Genomic DNA, 22,219 nt, shown 5'->3' with positions numbered 1-22,219 from the left:
TGTTAATAAACGTATTGATCATCTTTAAAAATCTCTAACAAATTCCTTAAAAGAAATTGTGACCAGTGGGGCGCGCTGTTGTTAAACGGAGATGACAATCAAATGACAGTGACGGAATCACGACCATGCTGGGAGGTATCATTTTATTTTTAAAAGACTTACATTTTCTACGAAGTTGTATTCAGGAAACACACTTGTTTATAAACAGCTACTGTAAATGTTTGTGCGTTCTAATAATTAAGAATTTGCATTCAGCAAATATTTAAATGGAATATTTTCCACGTTTATTACTACTCTGAGTTTGGTCAAGGATTTATCGATACGTCATATCCTGGGGGGAGGGGGGGGGGGGGGGGAGAGAAATCTGCTCCGCTCTCCTGCCTCCCACTTTTCTTAGTATTGGAGAGAGGGAGAGGAAATTATCCTGGTCGAGGGTAGAATGAAGTAAACTTTTTAACCATGTGGATTTATTAGGCTATTTCGTGACCGTGGACAATGCAAGTGGACCCACTCTCCTTTTAGACAACGGCAAGTGCTTTGTAAGTATTGTTTTATAACCAAGATCTAGCTAGCTACAAGTGTTTGTCGCTGTTCGGAGACACAACAAGTGTATGTCGGAGTTCTCTCATCTGCTCCCACAGCATCATCACAAAGCTCAACCTGACTCTCTTAGCAGGAGAACCTGTTGCTGTTTTGCACTCTATCCGCTGCACTAGTTTGTTACGGCTATCTTTTGCTGTTTAATGTTAGCGGTAAGTTTATTGGTTAAATTTTAAGCGTACATAACTGGCTAACTTTGATTGTTTCGTAGCTTGCTAGCTTTCTAGTTAGCTAACCAACGACTAGCGAAAAGATAGCCTAGCTAGCTTAAGCTAACAACTACCTACGTCGTTGTTTGTAACGTTAGGCAAGCCTGGCCGCTAATTATTGAACATTTGTGGCTGCTTTCAGAAGGTTACTTTGGTACTGTATCTAGCTTGTGCCATGTTAATAGATATTTCAGTCCATATGTTAGCTAACTAATAACACCCAGGGTAAGTTTTAGTTAGCTCAAAATCTTAACAGATCTCTGCACAGTAACGTTTCTAAAATAAGGATATCTGAATGTAATACAATAGATTTGACTTGTGATTTGTCTGACAATAACGTAGGCTTGTAAACCTGACCTCCCCAGTGGTCACCCGCTAGTCTCGCACCATGCTGAGTTTCCTCCGCCGGACTCTGGGCCGGCGGTCCATCCGTAAGCACGCGGAGAAATCTCGCCTTCGAGAGGCACAGCGAGCCACCACACACATCCCTGCCGCAGGCGACGCCAAGTCCATCATCACCTGCCGAGTGTCCCTACTGGACGGAACAGATGTCAGTGTGGACCTACCGGTGAGTCAGACAAAGCAAAAAAAGACCGACTAGGAAACTAACTCTTAGATATTTGTTTTAGATAGATCAAGTAGAATGAGAACTGTAATACGTATGTGTGATCCACTCAGATCTTCAACAGTGCAGGGAGCTAGTGGTATATCTAGTATTTATATTCTGGGATGAACAACAGGTCCTACCAGTGGTACAGGTCTCTATGATTAATAGAGCATTCAAAAGGAGCAGGACTATTTTGAAACTGTCAACTCCTGTCTTAGTTTACGGGGCTATGAGTCATTTGACATACTGAACGCGTGTTTGTGTGTGTGTGTGTGCTCCTGATCACCTGTAATACCATGATCCCTTCTTCTGGAACGCATTGGTCACATGTTGTATCATCTGAAGCCAAGTCAACAGAGAGGAGCCAAGAATCAGAGATTAAAGAATGTCTCACACTTTACACTTCAATGTTGATGCCATTTTGGTTTTGGTCATAGTAAAGCCAGAGAGCTTTTCACCATATCCCGCTAGTTAGTAGTTGGCCTACCTAATGTGGTTCTGTCTTGTCAGTTTCCAAATAGACCAGACAGTCACCAGAGCATCACTAGTTGGTCTGTAGGAGCTATGGAGGATGACTTTGAAGGCTTGCAGGCAGCACTGCCACAAGAGACAGAATATGTCTTTGCAGAAATCTGGAAATGCCGACAAAGGAATACTGTTACATTCACCTCATAATGCCCTCTTTGATTCTGCTGGTTTATAATTTACAAGACATTCCAGCTGTCAGACGGGTAAAATTCCTGCTTGTCTGGTAATCTCATATTCCCGTATTTCTAGCATCCCCATCAGCACGACCAGTTCAGATAGTTCATGGCTTTTCTACTTAGGCGTTGTGTTTAGTTTGAGAACATCCTCAGGGTGCTGATATAGAACAGCCTATTTGGGAAGTTTGTTTTTCAGGCTTGTATGCTGGATGAATCTAGCACTTGTGGTAGTTGTAACCTCTATCTGTCTGTGACCTGACTGAAGTATCCTTTAATTATTGTGGGCAAGTTAGTAGTTCACATGGTACGGTTGATTCATGTAATGGATTCTTAGTAGTTAACTCAGAAGTGTCAGGCTTGCTTTAGAGGTGATTCTAAAGGCTCTAGTTATTCTCTATGATGGCTTAATTGATGCTGGCTTACCTCAATATGACCCTTGTTTTCCCATGGTGGCTTTGATGAGTGTAAGAGAGCAGAGCTGGCTTGCTTTGGTTGTTTAACCTGTCACTGTTAAAGCAAGGTCCTCCCCAAAATCTGCTCTAGAGAAACGAGGGCCTTGACAACGTTTGGGTGTTAAGAAAAACAACCCTTGAGTGCTCAAGACAACACTGAATAACTGTGTGTGTTTTATGACCCATGGCTGGATGGTTAATAAATGCTGGGTTTGGTATGTCTACTCCAATGGGGTTTCCTTGGGTTACCTCTCAAAAGCAGCAGACATCTCTCTTCACAGGCTGAGTACACAGCCCTATAACTCACCTCTATTGTGACACAATACTGCCATACACGTATCTGTCTCCTTCCTCTCCTCTTTTTCTCCCTCCCTCTCTCCATCCACTCAACTCTATAGGGTGAGATTTACATTAGGGAGGTGTACTTGGACCCCCCCCCCCCCCCCCTCCTCGTTGAGACTGTCTTGCATGCGTGGAGAAGTGGGTCTGAGGAATGTAGCAGTGCCTCAGAAGGCAGGCCGGGGCTGTTGGGCCGGCAGGCTGGAAACCTCTGGTGAACAATGCTGCAGGCTGGCCAGCGAGGCCCAGGGTGCACCGGAGCGCACAATGGCCCCTTTGTGTCCCCCTCTCCCAGGCCGCGGGGGCTCTTTGTCACCTATGCCAACTAGCATGGGGCCTGCCTGAGTGTGCGGGTGAGGCGAACACTGGGGGGGGGGGGGGGGTGGGGGAGTCCTGGGCATAGCACTTGGCCTAAGTTAGGGTCTGCAATGTGTCTGGTAGGGTCAAAAGCTCCAGCTGCTAAACCACCTCTCCTCACTGATCGGGATATGTACTCTTTTTAACTTAAACTTGATTGTAAATTCTGCCAGTCCTGAGGATCCTCCTCTCCTAATTCAACCCTCACCACATTCTCAGTTGTGTAGCTTTTACCGGGTGGAAAGTGCTAGCATGTGTCCACATTGCTAACTGATGTGTTCATTTATGAGGGTCATGGGGGTTTTGTACAGTAGTTGAGGGAAAATGGGTTTCTTCACAATGTCAATAGTGGTACAGAATTATTCTGAGCATTCTGGAAGTTCATGCCCAGTCAAACAAACTTATTAACAGAAATTAAAAAGAAAAAAAAAAAAGTTGCCAAATTGGATTCAGTAACTTAGCTGCTAGTTACTTTCTTAGTCCCCCTGGAGTCAGATGGCTTGAAACATGCTCACTCTCCAGGTCCACTGCACGGGGCATTTTCTCTTGTCGCTTTGATCTCTTACTGTGTCACCTTGAACACAAAAAGACTCCAGAGGGGAGGGACCTGCTACCGACCAACCACAGCCTTTGTTATTGCTGTGCCCGACTGGGGAGGGGGTGTTTTGATAGGCTGTGGCCTGTGTGGACCGGTCATTATCCTAAGACAGCCATGCAGCTCAGCACAGTTCTGTAGGCCGGGTCATGTGGCCTTTCCCGTCAACGCTGCTGTGCTGGGGCACTTTTCCCAAGTTACCATGGCGACCCTGTAGCGGTGCCTCGCGCTGTTTTGGAAGTTGGTTAAAATGTGTGTGTGTGTCCGGCCTACTGTTCTAGGCTGGGAGCAGAGCAGAGACTGGTACTGGCTGTCAGACAGCAGAAACACTGGGTCAGGCCTGGATCAGTCTCATGTTCCCAGAAGGACTGGAACTCTGACTGGGAACTTCAATGGCAACATGCCTGTTTTAAAGCCAGTCAAACCTGCCGTAGTCTATGATTCACTCACTGGTGCAACGTGTGATCATGTCAAATATCCACATCCTGCTTGTGGAAGAACATGGCAAAATGTTAACCAGCCCAAATGATGTACGTCTAATGAATAAACTGTATTCTCTACGGATGCCTGCTGTGCCATCTGTTGAAGATCTTTTCTGCAGTGCGGCCTCTTTTAATCAAATAATGTTTGTCCTCATCAGAAAAAAGCGAAAGGTGAGGAGCTGTTTGACCAGATTATGTACCACCTGGACATTGTGGAGAAGGACTACTTTGGCCTGCGCTTCATGGACTCAGCGCAAGTACCGGTAAGAAGAGACGAAAGCTGCTTTAGTGACCGACTGACTCGGTTTCCCCGCCGTCACGCTCTCTGGGAGTCAGGTGGGGTTGCTGTCTAGTTAACCATTCACTTGACGACACACTGTGAGCTACAGAAGACTGTGATGATTTTCCGACCGTGGCGTTTGGCCACAGGGCTTGTGGTAGTCATGGTCGGACTGGATGTTCCAAGCCCAGTTCTTTCCCGGACAAACGTCTTTCCAAATCCCAGCTAGGACGAGCTGATATGGTGTGAAGGGCACAGGGGAGAGGAGGAGGGAGGGGGGAAGGAGGGCTGCAACGAGGAATGTGGGGGAGAGAGAAGAGTGGCAGAGACCTTCCGTTCCTTCCAAGTAAACACACACACTCAACCACACACCCAGCCCTCCTCTCCTCCTCCCCTGCCTGTCCCTCTTTATTGTTCACGCTTGACATACTCTGTACTTTCAGACAAGAGTTACAGCTGAAAACCCTCAATAGAAAATGCCGCACACTGTGTATTCAAGGCCTGTGTAGGTACTTTGGACTGTGTCTTTTATATTTGTCCAGTTACGTTTCATAATGGCCCTTACTGAAATAAAAGGTATTTGTAATGTGTCTCCACGTTAAGAGCCATAATCCAGGATTTTAACATAAGATAAATGCATGTTTATGCGTCTCTTTGCAGCATTGGCTCGACGTAACAAAAAGCATCAAAAAACAAGTGAAGAGTAAGTACCCTCATGGTCCCCATGACGACACACACACATCCCATAACGTGCAGACCTGGTAACCACTCCACCCTCATTCTGTGTGTCGCTCGTGTTCCGCTCTTCCACAGTCGGACCCCCCTACTGCCTTCACATGAGGGTCAAGTTCTACTCGTCAGAACCCAACAACCTGCACGAAGAGCTGACCAGGTGAGTTGTGATGGGATGTCATCTGGGCGTGTCCCGTTGCCGGGGCAGCAGGGTCTGGGGCAGCAGGGTCTGGGGCAGCAGGGTCTGGGGCTGCAGGGTCTGGGGCTGCAGGGTCTGGGGCAGCAGGGTCTGGGGCAGCAGGGTCTGGGGCTGCAGGGTCTGGGGCTGCAGGGTCTGGGGCAGCAGGGTCTGGGGCTGCAGGGTCTGGGGCTGCAGGGTCTGGGGCAGCAGGGTCTGGGGCAGCAGGGTCTGGGGCTGCGCTGGACCAGTGTTTGAACCACTTCCCACTCTGTCGTTTCAGATACCTCTTTGTATTACAACTAAAGCAAGACATTCTCAGTGGCAAGTAAGTAGCCAGTGCTCCCCAAGTCCTCCTTCCTGTGTGCGGACACTGTTTGCTGTCCCTGCCGTGTTGTTCCTAATTAGGTCTGTAGGTCGAACTCCTCTATACCGCATATTCTTTATATCCTGCCATCTATTATGTTCTCATCACAGATGTGAATGGTAGTAAGGAGCTTACAGGATTACTTATGGATGTAGGAATGATGCTGTTCACATGTGTTGTAAGTAGATTGTGTATTATTAGTATCAAATTTCACTGCAGTGGGATTAGTGTTGTGTTGCACAGCAATCCAATAACACAGAGAGTGGATGGGATGCCTGGGCAGGGGGATGCAGTCCAACCTGCAATGTGGTGGTGAGCTTGTATTTACAAGGACTACCAGATGGCTTGGACAATATGCTGTCGTTGGTAAAAAGGTCTATTGAAAGCACGTTACGCTGGTTGCTAACGTGAACAGTGATTGGTTGGAGCAGCACGGATAACTGTCGCTCCTCTCCTGTCTAACTCAGGTTAGAGTGTCCCTTTGATACAGCCGTGGAATTGGCTGGATTTTCACTGCAAGGTATGTAATCATGTTTAAAAGACTTTGTGTATCCTTTGCTTTACACGACAGTTAACACGTTTGATTGTGGGTATACACTTTCTCCTCCAGTTTATTTAATTTATTTATTTATTGGCATTCACCTTTTTACTCAAACCATAATCTCCCTTAGTCATGGACATGGTTTGTTCCAGTGACAGACTGTGAATGGACACTCCAGGGTTGTATTGAATGGAGCTGGCTCACCTCACTGTCTCTACTCCCTCCCCTCTCTCCTTCTCCCCCTTTTCACTCTCTCTCTCTCTCTCTCTCTCTCTCCCTCTCCCTCTCTCTCTCTCTCTCTCGCTCGCTCTCCCAGCTCCAGCTCCTCTGTAGGGTAAATGCCAAATCATTATAGCCCTGGCCTCTACAAAGGCCCCTAATCCTGCCATTCCTGCCTAGTTCCCCCTCACTTTCTCTCTCTTGTCAGTTTACTTTTCTTCATGTAATTCTCTCGCTCGAACATCTCTCCAAATCCAAAATGGAGGTGTGACTAATCCCCAGATGGAATTTTAATTATTCGACCAGGAGGGGACATCTTTATCTGCTATGTCACCTCTCCCATCGTCTGACCCCACCCCACCCACCTGACCCCTGTAACCTCTTTTCCGTTCATGGTCGAACGGCATTCCTAATCTCTCTCTTTCTCACTCCATCTCCCCCTCTCTCTCTCTCCCCCCTCTCTCTGATGACATACAGCTCTCGTTATCTATTCTGCAGCCAGACAGGGTTATCTGCAGGTTGAATGGCAAGATTTGGTGATGAGCCCAGGGGGTTAATGTGTTGTATTCCTGCCCTGTGTTTCAGCTGAGCTGGGAGACTGTGACCCCTCAGAGCACGCTCTAGACCTGGTGTCGGAGTTCCGCTTCACGCCGGAGCAGACGGAATCCATGGAGCTGGCCATCTTCAACTCCTGGAAGGAATGCAGGTACACATGGTGGAAAACCCCCCAGGACGAGCTCTCCATCAGCCAATAAAACGGCCAGGATATGAAACGGCCTAGCCAGTGGACATGGACGACGTCAATCTGTATCACTATCAGATCTGAACTCATGTACAGTTTCCACGGCTCAACACCGTAGAACGGCGTTTGACGATGATGATGACAGGCAGGACAGTAGCTAGCCAGCACGCCAGGTGTCCAGGCGGGCAGCCCTCAGTTTACGACATTCCTCCGAGTCGTAAAAAAGGACTAATACAGTATATCCAAGTGCTGTCCAGAGAGGTTACCCTGAACTTGACTCTAAAACACCGACACACAGAGTGATATATCTGCTCTCCTCTAAACTCAGAACACATGCTGTGGCTACATGCTGTAATAACTTCCTCCAGGTTGACAGTTCACCATCAGTCACTCCTCCTCCTAGCTGGTTTGGGTCTGTGCAGAGTAGGGGGGGGGGTTAAGATTTGCTGATGAATCAGTCCTGTCCCCGCCTGTGGAGGATCTAGTATCCTCGCACCACAGGAGATAACCTCTGTCTGTCCCTGTCGTTTGCTCTCTGTTCATAACAGAGGTCAGATGCCGGCGCAGGCAGAGATCAACTACCTGAACAAAGCAAAGTGGCTGGAGATGTATGGAGTGGACATGCACATGGTTAAGGTGAGCAACACACACACACACAGGCTAATGGTGTGTTCTCCACTGCTGTTTCATTTCTGTCAGTGGTGATGGTGTCAGCTGACACTGTGTGTGTGTGTGTGTCCTGTCCCATTCCCCAGGCACGAGATGGTAATGAGTACAGCCTAGGCCTAACCCCCACTGGAGTGCTGGTGTTTGAGGGAGAGACCAAGATCGGACTCTTCTTCTGGTGAGACCTCAACAGCTGCGCTCCAAACCTCCTTTCAGCTGACATATTAACACCAAGGCTGTTATGGTACCACAGAACTTGCTCATAGAGGGTACATGCATTATGCAGTTTTGTGTGTGTGTGTGTTTGCTTCCCAGGCCTAAGATCACTCGTTTGGACTTTAAGAAAAGCAAGCTGACCTTGGTGGTGGTAGAGGATGATGAACAGGTACAAGAAGCAGAAGAGGTAATGAATCAACCCCCGATGCACACGCACACACTTTCACAGGGATTCACCAATCAGCACCCTGTCCTGAATCTCTGTCCTTCTTTCTCCAGTGTGCACTGAATCCCACATCCAGCTCCCCCTAACCCCAGTATGTAGGGCCCTGCCTGTGTATGAGTGGGCCAGTCCCAATCCCTTTACATCCATGTTCTTCAACCCTGGTCCTCAGGGCCCACCGCCTTGCAGTGTTTTCAATGTTTCCCTGCTCCAACACCCCTGATTCAAATGAATGGGTTGTCATCGAGCTCTGCAGAAGCCTGCGAATGACCCATCCATTTATTTATTCATTCATTTGAAAGGGGTATGTTGGAGGACGGTAACGTGTAACCCACACAGGACAGTGGGCCCCGAGGAGCAGGCTTGAAGAACACTGCCGTAGAGGGACGAGCGATCATGTGGACCGGGAGCCTGGAGCCCATCTGTCTACGCTCAGTCCCCGCAGAAGCTGGGACTCCTGTCTCCATGTGGATCACTCTTGCATGTCTGTCCGCACCATACGGGTTCTCTCTGCATCCACTGTTGTGATAGGGGGCCTCTGGGGGATTTCTGATCACACTCCCTGTTCAAAGTCTCTGCGGTTTCCCCAGTCTCTCGGCATGAACACCATGTGACATCATGTCGGCTTGTGTTGTGACGTCACCGCAGCACGCCGTGTTTCTGTCCCCATGTTTCTGTTCTGATGGCAGACACGGGGACGAAGAGTTTGTTCTCCGTCTCGACTTGTTTTGTCCTTCTACAGCGAGATAGCGTCTGCACATTGCCAGTCAACCTCGCATACTTTCACTGTTGCACTGGTAATACCAAGGCTTTGTATTGAAATGAAAATGAAACAGCCTTATTGTAAAGCATCGCTGCAGGCTCCACTAAGCTGGTTTTATAACTGTGTGCGTGTGTGTGTATGAGGTAGGTAGCGGGGCCTCTCTGGAATGTATTTAGTTCCACCTGCAACAGTCAACTGCTCTCATCTGCCTTCTCCAGTGTAGTGTGTGAGCTCATTAGCAGCAGGAGAGGGAGAGAGTTAAAGACAGAGAGAGAGTGTGTGTACGTGTAGGTCTCTAACCTGTGTTTGTGTGTCTGTCCAGGAGGGCAGGGGCTGCCTTTTCAGGTGAAGGCTGTGGGTGTGATGTGATACTGACTGACTGGCTGGCTGGCTGGCTGGTGGACTGACTGACTGACTGGCTGGCCAGGCTCCAGTCAGAGTTCCAGGAGCAGCTTTAGTCTCTCCCTCCCCCCGGCATGCGAGGCATCCACGGTTCTCAGCACCCCATAAAGCTGTCCAGCTGCTAATGTGCAAATAGCGCCCTGGCTAACAAGGCCCTGGCACTGACTCTGACACACTCACACCTCAATACATTAGGCTGTGTGTGTGTGTGTGTGTGTCTAGATGCTGGTGACTGGATGCCTGGTTTAATGTTGCAGAGTATTTCAGTAGCGTTCTAATCCCTTGTGGGGAGAAAGGAGAAGCCAGTTATGTGTGTGTGTGTGTCAGTTTCGAGGGAGCCAGTCTGGTGCGAGTGGCCTGCAGCAGGTCAAGAGACAGGGATCTGTAGAGAGCTGCCTTTTAGCAGAACATTCCTGGACACTACAGGGCAGTTCAACACAAGGTTGTTCACTCGCTGGCCTTATCCAGACTCTTCTGGAACATGAGGTTAATGAGAGACTGGGAACTGCAGGGCGCCCCCCATCTGTGTGTGTGTGCTTGTGGCTCTGTGTGTTCGCCCACAGCCTCCAAGGACTCCTGGAAAATGGGGGACGTATTTACCTTGGAATTGTCCTATTTTGTGTTTTTCACCCCCCACAATACAGAAATGTATGAAAGTAAATAAGCCCATTCCACAGAAATCATGTACTGTCTGCCCCCCACTTCGAAGGCCTGACTCCATTCACTGTATTTTGGTTCCATGTTGTAACAGTGGATACTTACTAGAGTCAATCTGACACTTATTTGTCTTTTTCTCTGTTTCATCTCCCTCAATCTCTCTCAATCTCCCTCTCTCCCTATCTCTTCCTCGCTGTGTCTCTCATGTGCCTCTCCTCCTCTTGGTCTCTCTCCTCCTTTGTCTGTCGGCCCACGCTCCTTCTCGTAGGGGAAGGAACAGGAGCACACGTTTGTGTTCCGCATGGACCATCCCAAGGCCTGCAAGCACCTGTGGAAGTGTGCCGTGGAGCACCACGCCTTCTTCCGGCTGCGCGGCCCCGTCCAGAAGGGCTCGGCGCGCTCCGGGTTCATCCGCATGGGCTCCCGCTTCCGCTACAGGTACCCTCCCCCATCCCATCTCGGGCCCACGCATGCTGGGTGTACATGGGGACGTCTGACTGGCTGACTGACTGTCCTCTCTGCTCCAGTGGGAAGACGGAGTACCAGACCACCAAGGCTAGCAAGGCCAGACGGTCGGCCTCCTTCGAGAGGAGACCCAGTCGCCGGTACTCCAGAAGAACCATGCAGAACAGGGGTGAGTGGATACGTACGCACTCACACACTCACTCCATTTTGGAGCCGGTTCACATGTTTCTCATGTTATATATTAGTTCTGAATCTGTGTCGTACTCTGTGATGGCACTGACGAGACAAGCCCACTGATGATTTCCATGTTCTGTCTTCTGTTTTCTCTCACAGGCCACAACAAACCCCCAGAGTGAGTACTGAGGTGTTTTTCAGAGTGTTCAGTTGGATAGCACTAGAAAAGCCCACTGGTGGAATAATCTCTTCCTCAAGCTGTGTTTGAATCTCTCCTCTGTCGCTGGAGGAGAGTGTAAGACCTGAATCATGGGAGACCGATAAACATGACTCACCGGCACACAACAAAAACACACACACAATTGGATGTGTTTGCACACAGTCTTCCGAGCGCGCGTGTCTGTAGATGTGTCTCACCGTCAGGCTCCCTTCTGGCTGGTTGAGTATGTGTGCTGTGCTGGGCTAGGAGAGGACGAACCTGGTTATCTTCACACTTGGACCCTCCCAGTTCAGCCTGTACTGGACCTGGGTGACCTACCGTACCCTCCCTTTCTCTTGAATGTGGAACACACACACACACGCATTGCAACAAGATTGACCACCCTCCTCTCTTTCTCTCTCCCTCACCTGCCAGATCTTTCTCCTCCACGAACACACACAACAATGGAGTCAGTGCCGGTAAAGACACTAAGGTAGGAAGGCTTCATGGCCTCCTATGTACATCCAGGTGTACTTTATTTAAGTGTGCTCAGGTTTACTGCCAATATTCACCTGAGGAGAAGGTGTTTATTCTCTACGCGTGTCACCTGGTTCCCAGCCCCCGCCTTTCACCCGAGGCGCCTGGTCGGCCGTGCCCGTGGTCAACACGGCCCCCCCCTCCGCCTGCGGCCACGTGGAAATCGAAACCCTCCCCAGGAGCCCTGGCGGCAGCCAATCAGAGAAGAGGAGGTGAGCCGCTCCCTAATGCCATAAGAGTGTTAGGCTGCCTAATCTGGCCCTTCCTGCTGTCAGCCTGTCACTGGCCCAGCGGGGGCTGGACGTGGGACCGGCTACTGTGCTGGGGTGTGCTCTACTGTACCAGGCCTGGCCAGGGCTAGGGCCTCTGTCCTCTCTTTCCGGGCAAGGGAGAAAACAATTTCCAGTTGCCGGGATGGCTTGGGATGGTCTTGGTGGTGGTGGGGAGAGGGGGTGTGGCAGTGTATGCATGTAATTGTGTTTGGCTTAACTGGGAAAAGCCTAGGAAGGTGGTTGTCTGGTGGTGGGTGTTAAGTGTGTGTGTGTGTATATGTGTGTGTGTGCATGCCCCTTCGAATGGCAAACCGTGTGAAGGTTTCGGGTGTTGTCTCCATCCAGAGTGTGATAGTGTGTTTTTCAGCATCTGCTTGGTCACTCTTGGTGCTGCTGCTGCTGCTACATTTAGCCAGGCCTCTGCTGGGTTGGCAACAACAAACTCTCTCTCCCTCTCTCTCTCTCCTTCATCCCTCTATCCCTTTAGGATTACTTGGCCTTGAAGGGGGTCTCGCTTTGACTTCTTCACATATTAAAAATAAACAGTGGTTGCCTCTGAGCTGTGTGGATGTTTGTGTGCGTGCGTGTTTGTGTCTGCCCTTACTGTGTAATTAGAAGGGTTTAAATGTTTTCTTTTATAGAACTCACCTGCCGTTTTCAAACTTTTCCATTTGTTCTAGTATGATGAGGTACTGAAACCAAACTGACCTTGTCTGGAGGCAAGGTATGTACCCTTCGCCACTCGCCTCGCATAGTTTGCGCTTAAACCAATCAACCAAGCCCATTGGATGGGCCTGATTCTGGGAGAGGTACTGGCTCTCATGCCTGCGGGGAAATCTCCTTCTATGGTGGCTCTTTGTGCATTGCTTCTCCTTCAACTGCCTACCCAATCAGCGAAGGAAGTGGTGACATGATTTGAGTGATGCGTTGATTCCAGAGCATCTCGGCTTTTGTAGATACTGTGGTGATCTTTTGGCCTTTTCCCAATCCCCTGTGACCTCTTGCATTGATCTACATTCTCTACTTACCTCCGCTCAACCCCAATCAGCTCACTCCCCTCAACACCAATCAGCTCACTCCCCTCAACACCAATCAGCTCACTCCCCTCAACACCAATCAGCTCACTCCCCTCAACACCAATCAGCTCACTCCCCTCAACACCAATCAGCTCACTCCCCTCAACACCAATCAGCTCACTCCCCTACCAAGAGGAACATTCTCCCTTCTCATACAGAACATAGACAGAAAAGACTTCTTCTGGCTGACCCACGAGTTGCAGAACTCCGCAGCCCTCAGAGCTGCCTCAGATAAGCCAAGTCCTTACTACAGCAGTATCTCCAAAACAGATGTAATTTGTCAGCTATAAAATCTGAGGTTTTAAAGCTAAAGACGGGGGTAGCCAGGGTAGGCTCCAGAGATTCAGATCCCCTTCTTAGCTGAGGAAAAGCGCTCTTTTACGACCTAGCCCACGCCGCTAAGACTCCTTTTGATGGCAAAGCTTTAGCTGGCTAAGACCTCCACTGATGAGAAGATCGAGCTCCCGGCCAGATGAGCACCGGCAGAGCTCTGACGCTCCCCCCGAGCCGTGGAGACGAGGGGCCTGTTGCACAGAGAGGAGAGGAATGTGGCCCAGCTAGCATGATGGATGAGCTGTGGGTGAAGGCGGATTTGTTCGTGTTCATAGGGCCCTGGTAGTCATCCCCCCCTGTTGCGTCATCCTGGACCCGGATCTTACCTGCCATGATAGAAACGCCATACTAGATCTCAAATTCAACTATGCTGATGCAAATGCTAGATTTGTCCGTATGCATACGCACAGACAGTACCCGAGTGGAGATGACACCCAACAGCCCTTCTCCTGTTCTCCTTGATTCTGCACGCCTCTTGCCCTCTCCCCCCCCCCCCCCCCCCCTCCTTTTTACTACTTTTTCTTTCATTTCTTCCATGGCCTTCTTTTTCGGTCTTCTCTTTCTGTTTCTATCCCTTTTCACAGTCTGTCTCTAGCGTCGTTATCTGCTCCCTGGCCCTCCCTCACTTTGGCTCCCTCCTCCCTCCGTTGCTCTGCATTCCTCCTATCTGTTAACGCCCCACCCCACTCTCTCTCTGTCTCTCTCTCCCCCTCTCCACCCATCCCCTCTCCCTCTCATCCACAATTCCTCCTCAGGTCTCTCTTTTCCCAGCACCACACTATTGCTCCCCCCCCAGCCCTCCCACTGTTACTGTTACTGGACTCAGCAGGACCACGCCCCCCCCCCACTCTATCTCCCACCTCACCCAGGCTGGACACTGTTACACGGGGGGAGAGACAGACCCAGCTGCTGCTGCTTCCCCACCACGGCAGCACCCCTCTGCCCCACCCCTCTGCCCCACCCCTCCACGATGCTTCACCCATAGTGAAACTGCCCAGAGCCCGCCCCCCCTCTTCCTCAGTGAAACTGCCCAGAGCCCCCCCCCCAGTCCCCCCCCCCCCCTCCTCCTCAGTGAAACTGCCCAGAGATGGTATCTGTGTTTGGGGCGCCAGGACAATAAGCAGCCTGTTGACTGGAGCCAGGAGGAGGATGGAATCCTGCAGTCCAGCTCCTCAGATCTATTAGTGGAGGAAGGCCCCTCTTAATCCCTGGACTGGCTGTTAGTTATCCTCTCACATCACCTCTAAGCTCACCACTGTTCCTGTCTCCTATTATTATTATTTCAAATCGCATATGTCGTTTTGAATGTACTTTATTTAATGATTGGATTGAACCACGTTTTTTGTGATAATTTTTTAGTAAGTATCTATTTTGATAGATTTTTTGGTGTGGATATGCACATTATATCCAGGCTGACCTGTATCGACGGAGATCAAAAGAGCTTACTTTAATAATTGAATTGCAATGTTTATCTGTTATTTCTTGATTGACACTACAGCACAGCTCTACTAATGTTACTCCTTTTATTAGCCTCCTGTTTACATTATTATGTTCAGACCAAACTAAAGGAAAGCAATAAAGAAAAACCCTAACTCCAGCATTATGCTTTGTCACGCAGCATGTGCACATTTCTACAGTAGTGTGTGTGTGTGTGTGTTCCATACTTCACACAGGGGTCCCCTGGGGAGTAGTTATTACCTCCACAAGCATCTTCTTCACCTCGGGGGCATTTCCTGTGAAAACTGAAACCAGTTGTGTTGGAGCCTCTTTCAGACCTTGGTCTAATCTCACTGCAGTCACGTACGGAATGTGACTCCCTCCTCCTCCTCCTCTTCCCCTTCACCCTTTCCCTCCCAAATTTCAGAGGAGGAGGGTGTGCATGTGTGTGTCTTGGTGGGGGAGGCCTGGGGGGTGGGGGAGGGATGGTGGAAGGGAGTACTGCGAGTGTTAAGGGCGTGTACTCTGCCTGCGTTAATGAGTAGTGTATGTGTGAGTGTGTTTGGGTGGGTGGGTGGGTGGGTAATCTCCCTTGTTGTCTCTCCCTGCCCTCCAACCTCAGGGTGAGGACTAGACCAGGGCTTATTGGACATGGCTTATGTTCTTTGCGACGGGAGTGTCAGATCTGTCTGCCCGCCGCATGTGTTAACTCATCTCATCTTTCACCATGACTTCAGGCTGCTGCTGCTGTGTGACACTGCTGTAACAGCCAGGGAGACAGGGAGACAAATCAGTCAGGCAGAGAGACAGACAGCCAGTCAGAGAGACAGACAGCCATTCAGAGAGACAGACAGCCAGACAGTCAGAGAGACAGCCAGTCAGAGAGACAGCCAGGCAGAGAGACAGTCAGGCAGAGAGACAGACAGACAGACAGACAGACAGGGAGAAAAGTCAGTCAGGCAGAGAGACAGACACCCAGTCAGACATACAGATACAGCCAGTCAGGCAGAGAGACATCCTGCCAGACAGAGAGACATCCTGCCAGACAGAGAGACAGCTTGCCAGAGAGAAGGTTGAAAATTGGTTTCAGATTAAAGATAAAAGCCACCAATGTCATTTTAACACAGCAGGCTTACATGCGTTAGCCTGTCTCATCGATGATGTGGACATTCTGGTAAGTTCCGGTCCCCATCGTTTGAATCAGTTGCCTATTGTCTGATGCTCACCTCACTTCCTCGCTCTGATCTCAGTTTCTCCCCCACTTATCTCCCTCCCCCTTCGTCTTCCCTTCTCTCTCCTTTCTGAATCCAGCGTGCCCCTTGTGGCCGATCTGTTGGAGACCTGCATCGATGATGTCATCCGGACACATGTTCCCATAGCGACATCAGGCCTGCCAGAGGAGGCGGGTCCCAGTGCAGCTCACTCCGCCTCCAGTGTGGCCGCAGACGACAGCGTCTCTCTCACTGGTGATGTTTCTGAAGTGGCTGCTTCTGTCAACACACACACTTAGCCTTTAGCCTTAGAGAAACGCCTAACTACAAAGTGTTTCGTAATGAAATGTGACGCACATCAAATGATGTCATCGTTAAACGTTCCCAGTGAGCTTCCCCTGGGTTCGTGTGTCCCAAGCCCGAGGGCGTTTGGGTGCTGGTTGCCGTGACAGCGAAGGCCTGGGTGAGTGATGGTTGACTGTGTTCCCCACAGAAGCAGCGGCCCGTCTGAAGCAGCTGGAGCTGGAGTCGGGCCAGGGCCCAGGACCCACCAGGACCAACATCAACATCAACATGAACAACCAGGTCAGAAGCAGCCGTCCACCCCCAGCCGGGCGGGTCAGGGGAGCAGGGGGGGGGGGGGGGGGGCGATGGGGGAGAGAGAGGACTGGGGCTGGAGAAAGTGAGACTGTGCGCGGGCAGGGATGGAACGACTTGGTTCGAGTGAGCTATGAGATGCTGTCAAGTGTGTGAGGGGAGTAGTAGAGGCTTGGCTTCTCCGAAGAACATTCCTAGCGTGAGGCTCCCCCCTCCGTGGGAGTCCCAGGGAGGAGACACTCCAGCCTGCTGCTTATCCCACCATCTCTGCCAGGCCACCCTGATGATCCTTCTACAGGGAGGGGAGGGGGAGAGGCCACTGGGAAGGACCACGTTTCCTCTGCGGGTGATGGATAATGCCGGCCCTAACTGTCCCCCCCCCCCTGTTTGTTTCTCCATCTACACGTGCGTCCAGGAGGACGTGGTGAAGCTGACAGAGAAGTGTCTGAACAGCGTGGGCAGCAGCCCGCAGCTTGCTCCCCTGCGCCCCCCGGAGGACCTGAAAAGCAACATCCTCAAGGCCCAGGCGGAGGCCGCTCTTAAGGTACAGCACGGCCGCCGGCCGGCTGGCCGGGAGGGGGGACGGGGGTCCCACGGTCCTCCCGGGTGCTGAGCCCCACGTCCCCGTATCTGCTGCTGACCCGGTGAATGTTCCCTCTGCCTGTGTAGGGTGCCGTGGAGGAGCACGCCGGGATGGGGGACAAGAATTGCAACATGCAGGAGGCTGCTGCCAGGTGAGCACACGTCACACACACACAGTCTGATTCTATGAAGGATGCAGTTCAAAACACTCATCCACCAGGGAACCCCATGAAAAGTGCTGGCACGTGTACGTTGGAAGAGTCATAATGTTAGGCTCCTGACAAATGAACACACGGGTCTGGCGAGTCTCTTTTCTCTCTCCGAGGCTCTTAGTCATCCTGCATTCAGCACTCCCGGCCTATCACAACCCTCCTTCCCAAGTTGATTATCCACTTGAATATTCATCAAGGGGCTTTGAATAATTCTTATATGACATTTACCCACTGAATCATGGGCTGGTGAGATTCAGGGAAAAACCCAATTAGTTATACTGTATGTTCTACTTGGCTTAGCTAAGAGGGAATATTCAAGTGTTCTACTAATTGTCCTTCCTCTGTGTGAAGGTTAGGGATCCAACCAAAGTTCCTCATAAAAGCCCTTTCAAGTCTGGTTGGTTATCATAGTGGGGCAGGAATGTGGTTCGAGTCAGACTTCAGCTTAGCTCCTTAGCGGCACCCTAAAGTCCCCGAGTCAGAAAGTGGAGCCTTTTGCGGTGCTGTGTCCTGGGCTGGGCTGTGTTCTGAGTGCTGTTCTGCCAACATGCCTCCTGCTGCTCTCCTGTCTCCAGGTTGAAGGTGCGCAGCGGACGCATGGGCAGCAACTCCTCTCTCTCTCTGGGCGGGCGAGGTGAACGCCAGGAGTCATGGGACCTCCTCAAACCTACTCTCATCTCTGCTGGACCTAGGTAATGGGGTGTGTGTGTGTCTCTGCTTGCGTGTGTGTCTGTGGATTATGTTTGGGGGGGGAGGGAGGGCGAGGGGGGGATCTGTGACGGTGCCTACAGAGCTGTAATCCTCCTGGGAGGAGTGTGTCTGAGAAGGAGGTTGTGGACTAATGGGACGGCCCTGGATGCCTTCGCCCTAATCTCACCCACACACTTGGGACAAAAGGATACAGAACAGGAAACGCAAACTGTAGCTTAGGCCCTCAGAAATCAGGTTGATATTGAACAGTGCCAGCTCAGGTGAACAAGAGGAGAGGAGGCATGAGAGAGGAAGGGAAGGAGGGAGGGAGGTAGAAACTGGGGCACACCCAGATTAAAGGGGCCACCTGTCTCGTCCTCTCTCTGTGCTTCCATACTAGGGAGCAGTAGCAGGCCATGCAGGGACTGGTCCTATCGTATAAGCTCCTCTTTAGGTCTCAACTGTATTCATGTGGGGGAGGTAATGCATGGCACAGGTTTTCCCGTAAAGACATTGTTTTTTACATAGCTCTCTGCTGCCACCTGGTGGAGAACTGGAAATGTTTTGAGCCGTCACATGCTGGCTCTGGATCTGCCTAGATACATGTTCTGTACGTTCAGGTTCTCTCTTGTGACTCTGCAGCTTACCTTGGTCGTCAGCGGGATCAAGAAGCCATAGGCTCAAGAATATTTGTTTAAGACTCCACTGACGTAAAGAAACGAGAGCCTATGCAGCTCACACCATTCCTTAAACTGAATTAGTGTATGTGTATTTATAATATATATGATATGTTACATGCATTCACTGTGATGTTTCGATCCTCAGTGAAGAAATGCTGGCGGAGGATCTGATGCCGCCCCTACCCATAATTCCTTCTGAGACCCCTAACGATGGCCTCGTTGCCAAGGTAATCAGTACGGTCCTATGTCCCTTTACTGCTTGCCCTGCGATAGTGGCACCACTGCTAAGGCTTCCATTTGCATTCCCACTCTCCATGTCTGGATTTGTTAACGTGGCTTCTGGCTGTGCAGGCTAAAGCAGAGGACCAGGAGCAGGCCAGCGTCCCTCTGACTGAAAACCTGATAGACTTCACAGACCTGACCCCAGTAGTAAGTCTCTAGAGCAGCTCCCGACTCTGTCCAAGCAGGGGAATGTGAGCCGCGGGGAAGGGCGTCTCGGAGTTAAAGCTGTTGCTGCGTTTCTGTGTTGCAGCTCCCCCCAGTCCAGCCCAAGCCTGTGATCACGACACCTCGCTGGATCGTTCCCACGGCAGCAGTGAGTGTTCCCTCCCCCGCGCCGTCTGTCTGTGTGTTCATCCTGTGTCTCCGGTAGCCTGCGCTTCACCGCTGTTTTCAGTTGGGTCTAGCGAATAAAACGATGGATGCCAGGTTGTGGGGTCTCTCTCCTTCTGGATCTTGTGGTGTCATGTACGAGGCCCCAGGGTTTCCCCCTGCAGAACCCTCCAGTGTAGCCCCTCCGCCTCTGATCACTAGGCAGCAGGCTAGTAGAGACTGACCGCACCCTCCTTGTCCCTTACTCTTAACGCAGCCCACCGGTGTCTTTACTAACGGCCTCCTCGACCTTGACCCCCCCGCCAAGGTCACGGCTCCTCTGCAGCCCGATGGAGGGGCTCTGGCCATGCCCCCTCAACTCTGTCAGACACACAATGTGATCGCCACCAGGTAAACCCTCAGCTCGCTCCTGTCCCCCCCCCCCTCCCTCCTCTATCTCTGCCTCATTCTGAAGCTCCTGCTTTCGACTGCTTGATCCCTGAATCCAGAAGGTACTCTCTTGCCGTAGATGCTGATATAGAGCTTGACAGACTAAACTCGGTTGAAAACAATTCTTAAGACTAAGAATTTGGGGTTGTGTTCGAAGGGCTCCGACTGGTTAGGAAACGGTAAGATGTGAGCGTGTGTGGGATCTGATCGTGTGTGTCCCCTCCCTCCCCCCCCTTCCTCCTGCAGCGTTGTGGGCCAGCAGCCGTCTACAGAGGAGGGACACAAGCCCAAGGGTCTGCTGACCACTGAGCTCTGAGAAGGGGCCTGAGGAGCCTCAAGCCCCTCCGGTCACCCGGCCTTCTCTGGAGCTCCCTGACCAGCTGACAGATTGGACATCCTCCACTTACTACATTCCTACACTGGATAACATTTTATTTTTTGGGGTTCATTTTAGTTATTTGTTGTTTTTACCTCCTTGATTAAGCGTCACTGGTACTTTTTGCGAGAGTTGTTTCTGTGACGCACACCTGTCATGAAGAAGAGGGGGAGACCTCGTGAGACCAGCCTGGACGAGGACCCTGCCTGGTCCATGCAGACACTGAGACCTCCTGGCTGACGGCTGTACACCCCCCCCCCCCCCTCCCCCATGTCCACTCTCACAGATGGGGGCCCAAGTCTGGCCTGTCAGCCTGCCTGTCTGAACCCACTGGATCAAAGAGCTCCGTCTCTGTAATGCAGCAAACCACTGGATTAACTCTGGAGCGCTGGAACTGGACTCGTGTCGGATTGATTATGACTACTGTCTTCTGACATGTTAGGCTGTTTTTATTTTGTCCTGTTGATTGAAATCCAATTATTTTTATTATTTTAAATTTAGCTTTTACTGAGTCGAGCACCGGCATCACCAAGTATCGAACACCAGCATTCCATTTTAGATTATCATCTGACCCTATGCTGTATTCTGAAGAAGATTATGGCTCAGATGAAGAGGATGATGAGGGCAAAATGTAGCATGGAAGCACGAGTTGACCCTATGAACATGGCATAGTCTAACATGTACGTATAGTGGATTCACGTATGAAAACACTGGTTTCTCCCTGCCTTATCTAGATGAATGTGTGATCAATCGGATAGACAATGCTGAAATCTACAATGCTACACTATCCAAGGAAAAACCACTACTTGACGTTTGTTTGTAGGCCTGAGCTGTTTTTCTGTGTCGCGCTTCGTCGCGCTATGTACCCAAGGGGGCTCACCGCGAGCAGCCCACTTTATATGCTGTCTACATACTGTCAGCCAGGTTAAAGAATCAATGACAGCTAAAAGGTCACAACCCTGTTTTGCCTTGAGGCATGTACATTGACAGGCACTTCCTTTCTTGTTTCACACTAACTCACTTATATCTGTCGCATTCAGAACTCGTCACAGTTTTGTGATTCACATTTTACCATCTCATTTTGAGGTATGGTTTAGATATCATTAAATTAGTTTAATTCTCGCTGCGTCTTCTAGAAATGACTGGGCAGGGAAGACGCAGTTATGGCAGATGTGAAGAGAACCGAATGCTAAATGTTCTCAATGGAAATTTGCTCTGAACAAAAATACTGCTGATTAACTGCTTAAGTTTTTGAATTTCACACATTGTCTGCTTTTTGGTCATATCTCTGCAATTATTCAAGTCTTTAGATCTTTGTAAACTTTAAATAACCCACACAATTTCACTATTCTTTCTTTTTTTACTCACTGTATGGATTATATAAACTGAATTGCCTTGCAAGAACATTGTTTGTCATTATCTCAAAGTATACTGTGTATCTGCATCACAAATTATAGAGGTAGTGACTGACCAATGTGAGTGATACTGTTGCAAACAACCTATCTAAAATGAGGTTTTCCTAGTCTAACCATAACACATGCAAGTACGTACGTAACACAAGTAAGTGCAATTTTGCGTTAGCTCTCAAAGGTTTAATTTATTCCTCTTTTTTTGTAAGAGCACCCTTATTCATCCTGTGTATTTAAAAGTACTGTAGATGGCAGCACCGCTGTAGATGTCAGAACACTGATTTGTATCATGTATGTACTGATCAATACTTTTGAAGGATGTGTAGTAAACCAGTAGCAATTTTGTACAACGTAGTAAATTCTCCAAATTAAAAAAAGGTATTTTGAAAGAACAAGTTTAATTCAATTTGTTTTGTTGTAATGTTTTGATTTTAAGCAATTGTTTTTGTAGTAAGCCATATATGCCCTTCTCATAGGTGGACATCCCGGGGACACACGATCCCCCCCCCCCCCCCCCCCCCCCCATCCTGGGAAAAATAGGATTTGTCCCCCCCAATAAATCACTGTAAACAAAAGGAAATTTAAATAATATACATT

The 22,219-nt window shown here is 50.0% G+C and overlaps 1 protein-coding gene across 6 annotated transcripts; it reads left to right on the top strand.

Moving 5' to 3' along the window:
• The first annotated feature begins 352 nt into the window (after positions 1 to 352).
• Positions 353 to 22,011, top strand: epb41l5 (erythrocyte membrane protein band 4.1 like 5). Of its 6 annotated transcripts, none has more exons than XM_047046612.1 (27): positions 353 to 539; positions 677 to 752; positions 1,175 to 1,377; positions 4,504 to 4,608; positions 5,286 to 5,328; positions 5,439 to 5,517; positions 5,819 to 5,863; positions 6,370 to 6,422; positions 7,248 to 7,368; positions 7,953 to 8,040; positions 8,160 to 8,248; positions 8,386 to 8,473; positions 10,600 to 10,769; positions 10,859 to 10,965; positions 11,130 to 11,148; positions 11,605 to 11,662; positions 11,788 to 11,918; positions 16,136 to 16,290; positions 16,529 to 16,620; positions 17,048 to 17,176; positions 17,302 to 17,366; positions 18,002 to 18,118; positions 18,942 to 19,023; positions 19,148 to 19,225; positions 19,329 to 19,391; positions 19,665 to 19,798; positions 20,084 to 22,011. In XM_047046612.1, the coding sequence occupies exons 3-27, from the start codon at positions 1,198 to 1,200 to the stop codon at positions 20,151 to 20,153; spliced, it is 2,361 nt and encodes a 786-aa protein (XP_046902568.1). In that variant the 5' UTR covers positions 353 to 539; positions 677 to 752; positions 1,175 to 1,197; the 3' UTR covers positions 20,154 to 22,011. The 6 variants fall into 6 exon arrangements, with proteins under 6 accessions (XP_046902568.1, XP_046902570.1, XP_046902569.1 ...); XM_047046614.1 differs by having other exon boundaries at positions 1,152 to 1,377; XM_047046613.1 differs by lacking the exon at positions 677 to 752.
• The last annotated feature ends 208 nt before the right edge of the window (positions 22,012 to 22,219 follow it).

This window comes from Hypomesus transpacificus, chromosome 23 (assembly GCF_021917145.1).
Source record: "Hypomesus transpacificus isolate Combined female chromosome 23, fHypTra1, whole genome shotgun sequence".
In the NCBI taxonomy this organism is placed as follows: Eukaryota; Metazoa; Chordata; class Actinopteri; order Osmeriformes; family Osmeridae; genus Hypomesus; species Hypomesus transpacificus.
This window is presented reverse-complemented; position numbering and strand designations above follow the sequence as displayed.

What these genes read in the sequence shown, in the direction of transcription:
- epb41l5 (XM_047046613.1), top strand. Translation starts at nt 1,198, where the DNA reads ATGCTGAGTTTCCTCCGCCGGACTCTGGGCCGGCGGTCCATCCGTAAG. An exon ending in GGCTGGATTTTCACTGCAAG is followed by an intron (nt 6,423 to 7,247) that starts GTATGTAATCAT and finishes CCTGTGTTTCAG; the next exon opens with CTGAGCTGGGAGACTGTGAC. An exon ending in CTCATCTCTGCTGGACCTAG is followed by an intron (nt 18,119 to 18,941) that starts GTAATGGGGTGT and finishes TTCGATCCTCAG; the next exon opens with TGAAGAAATGCTGGCGGAGG.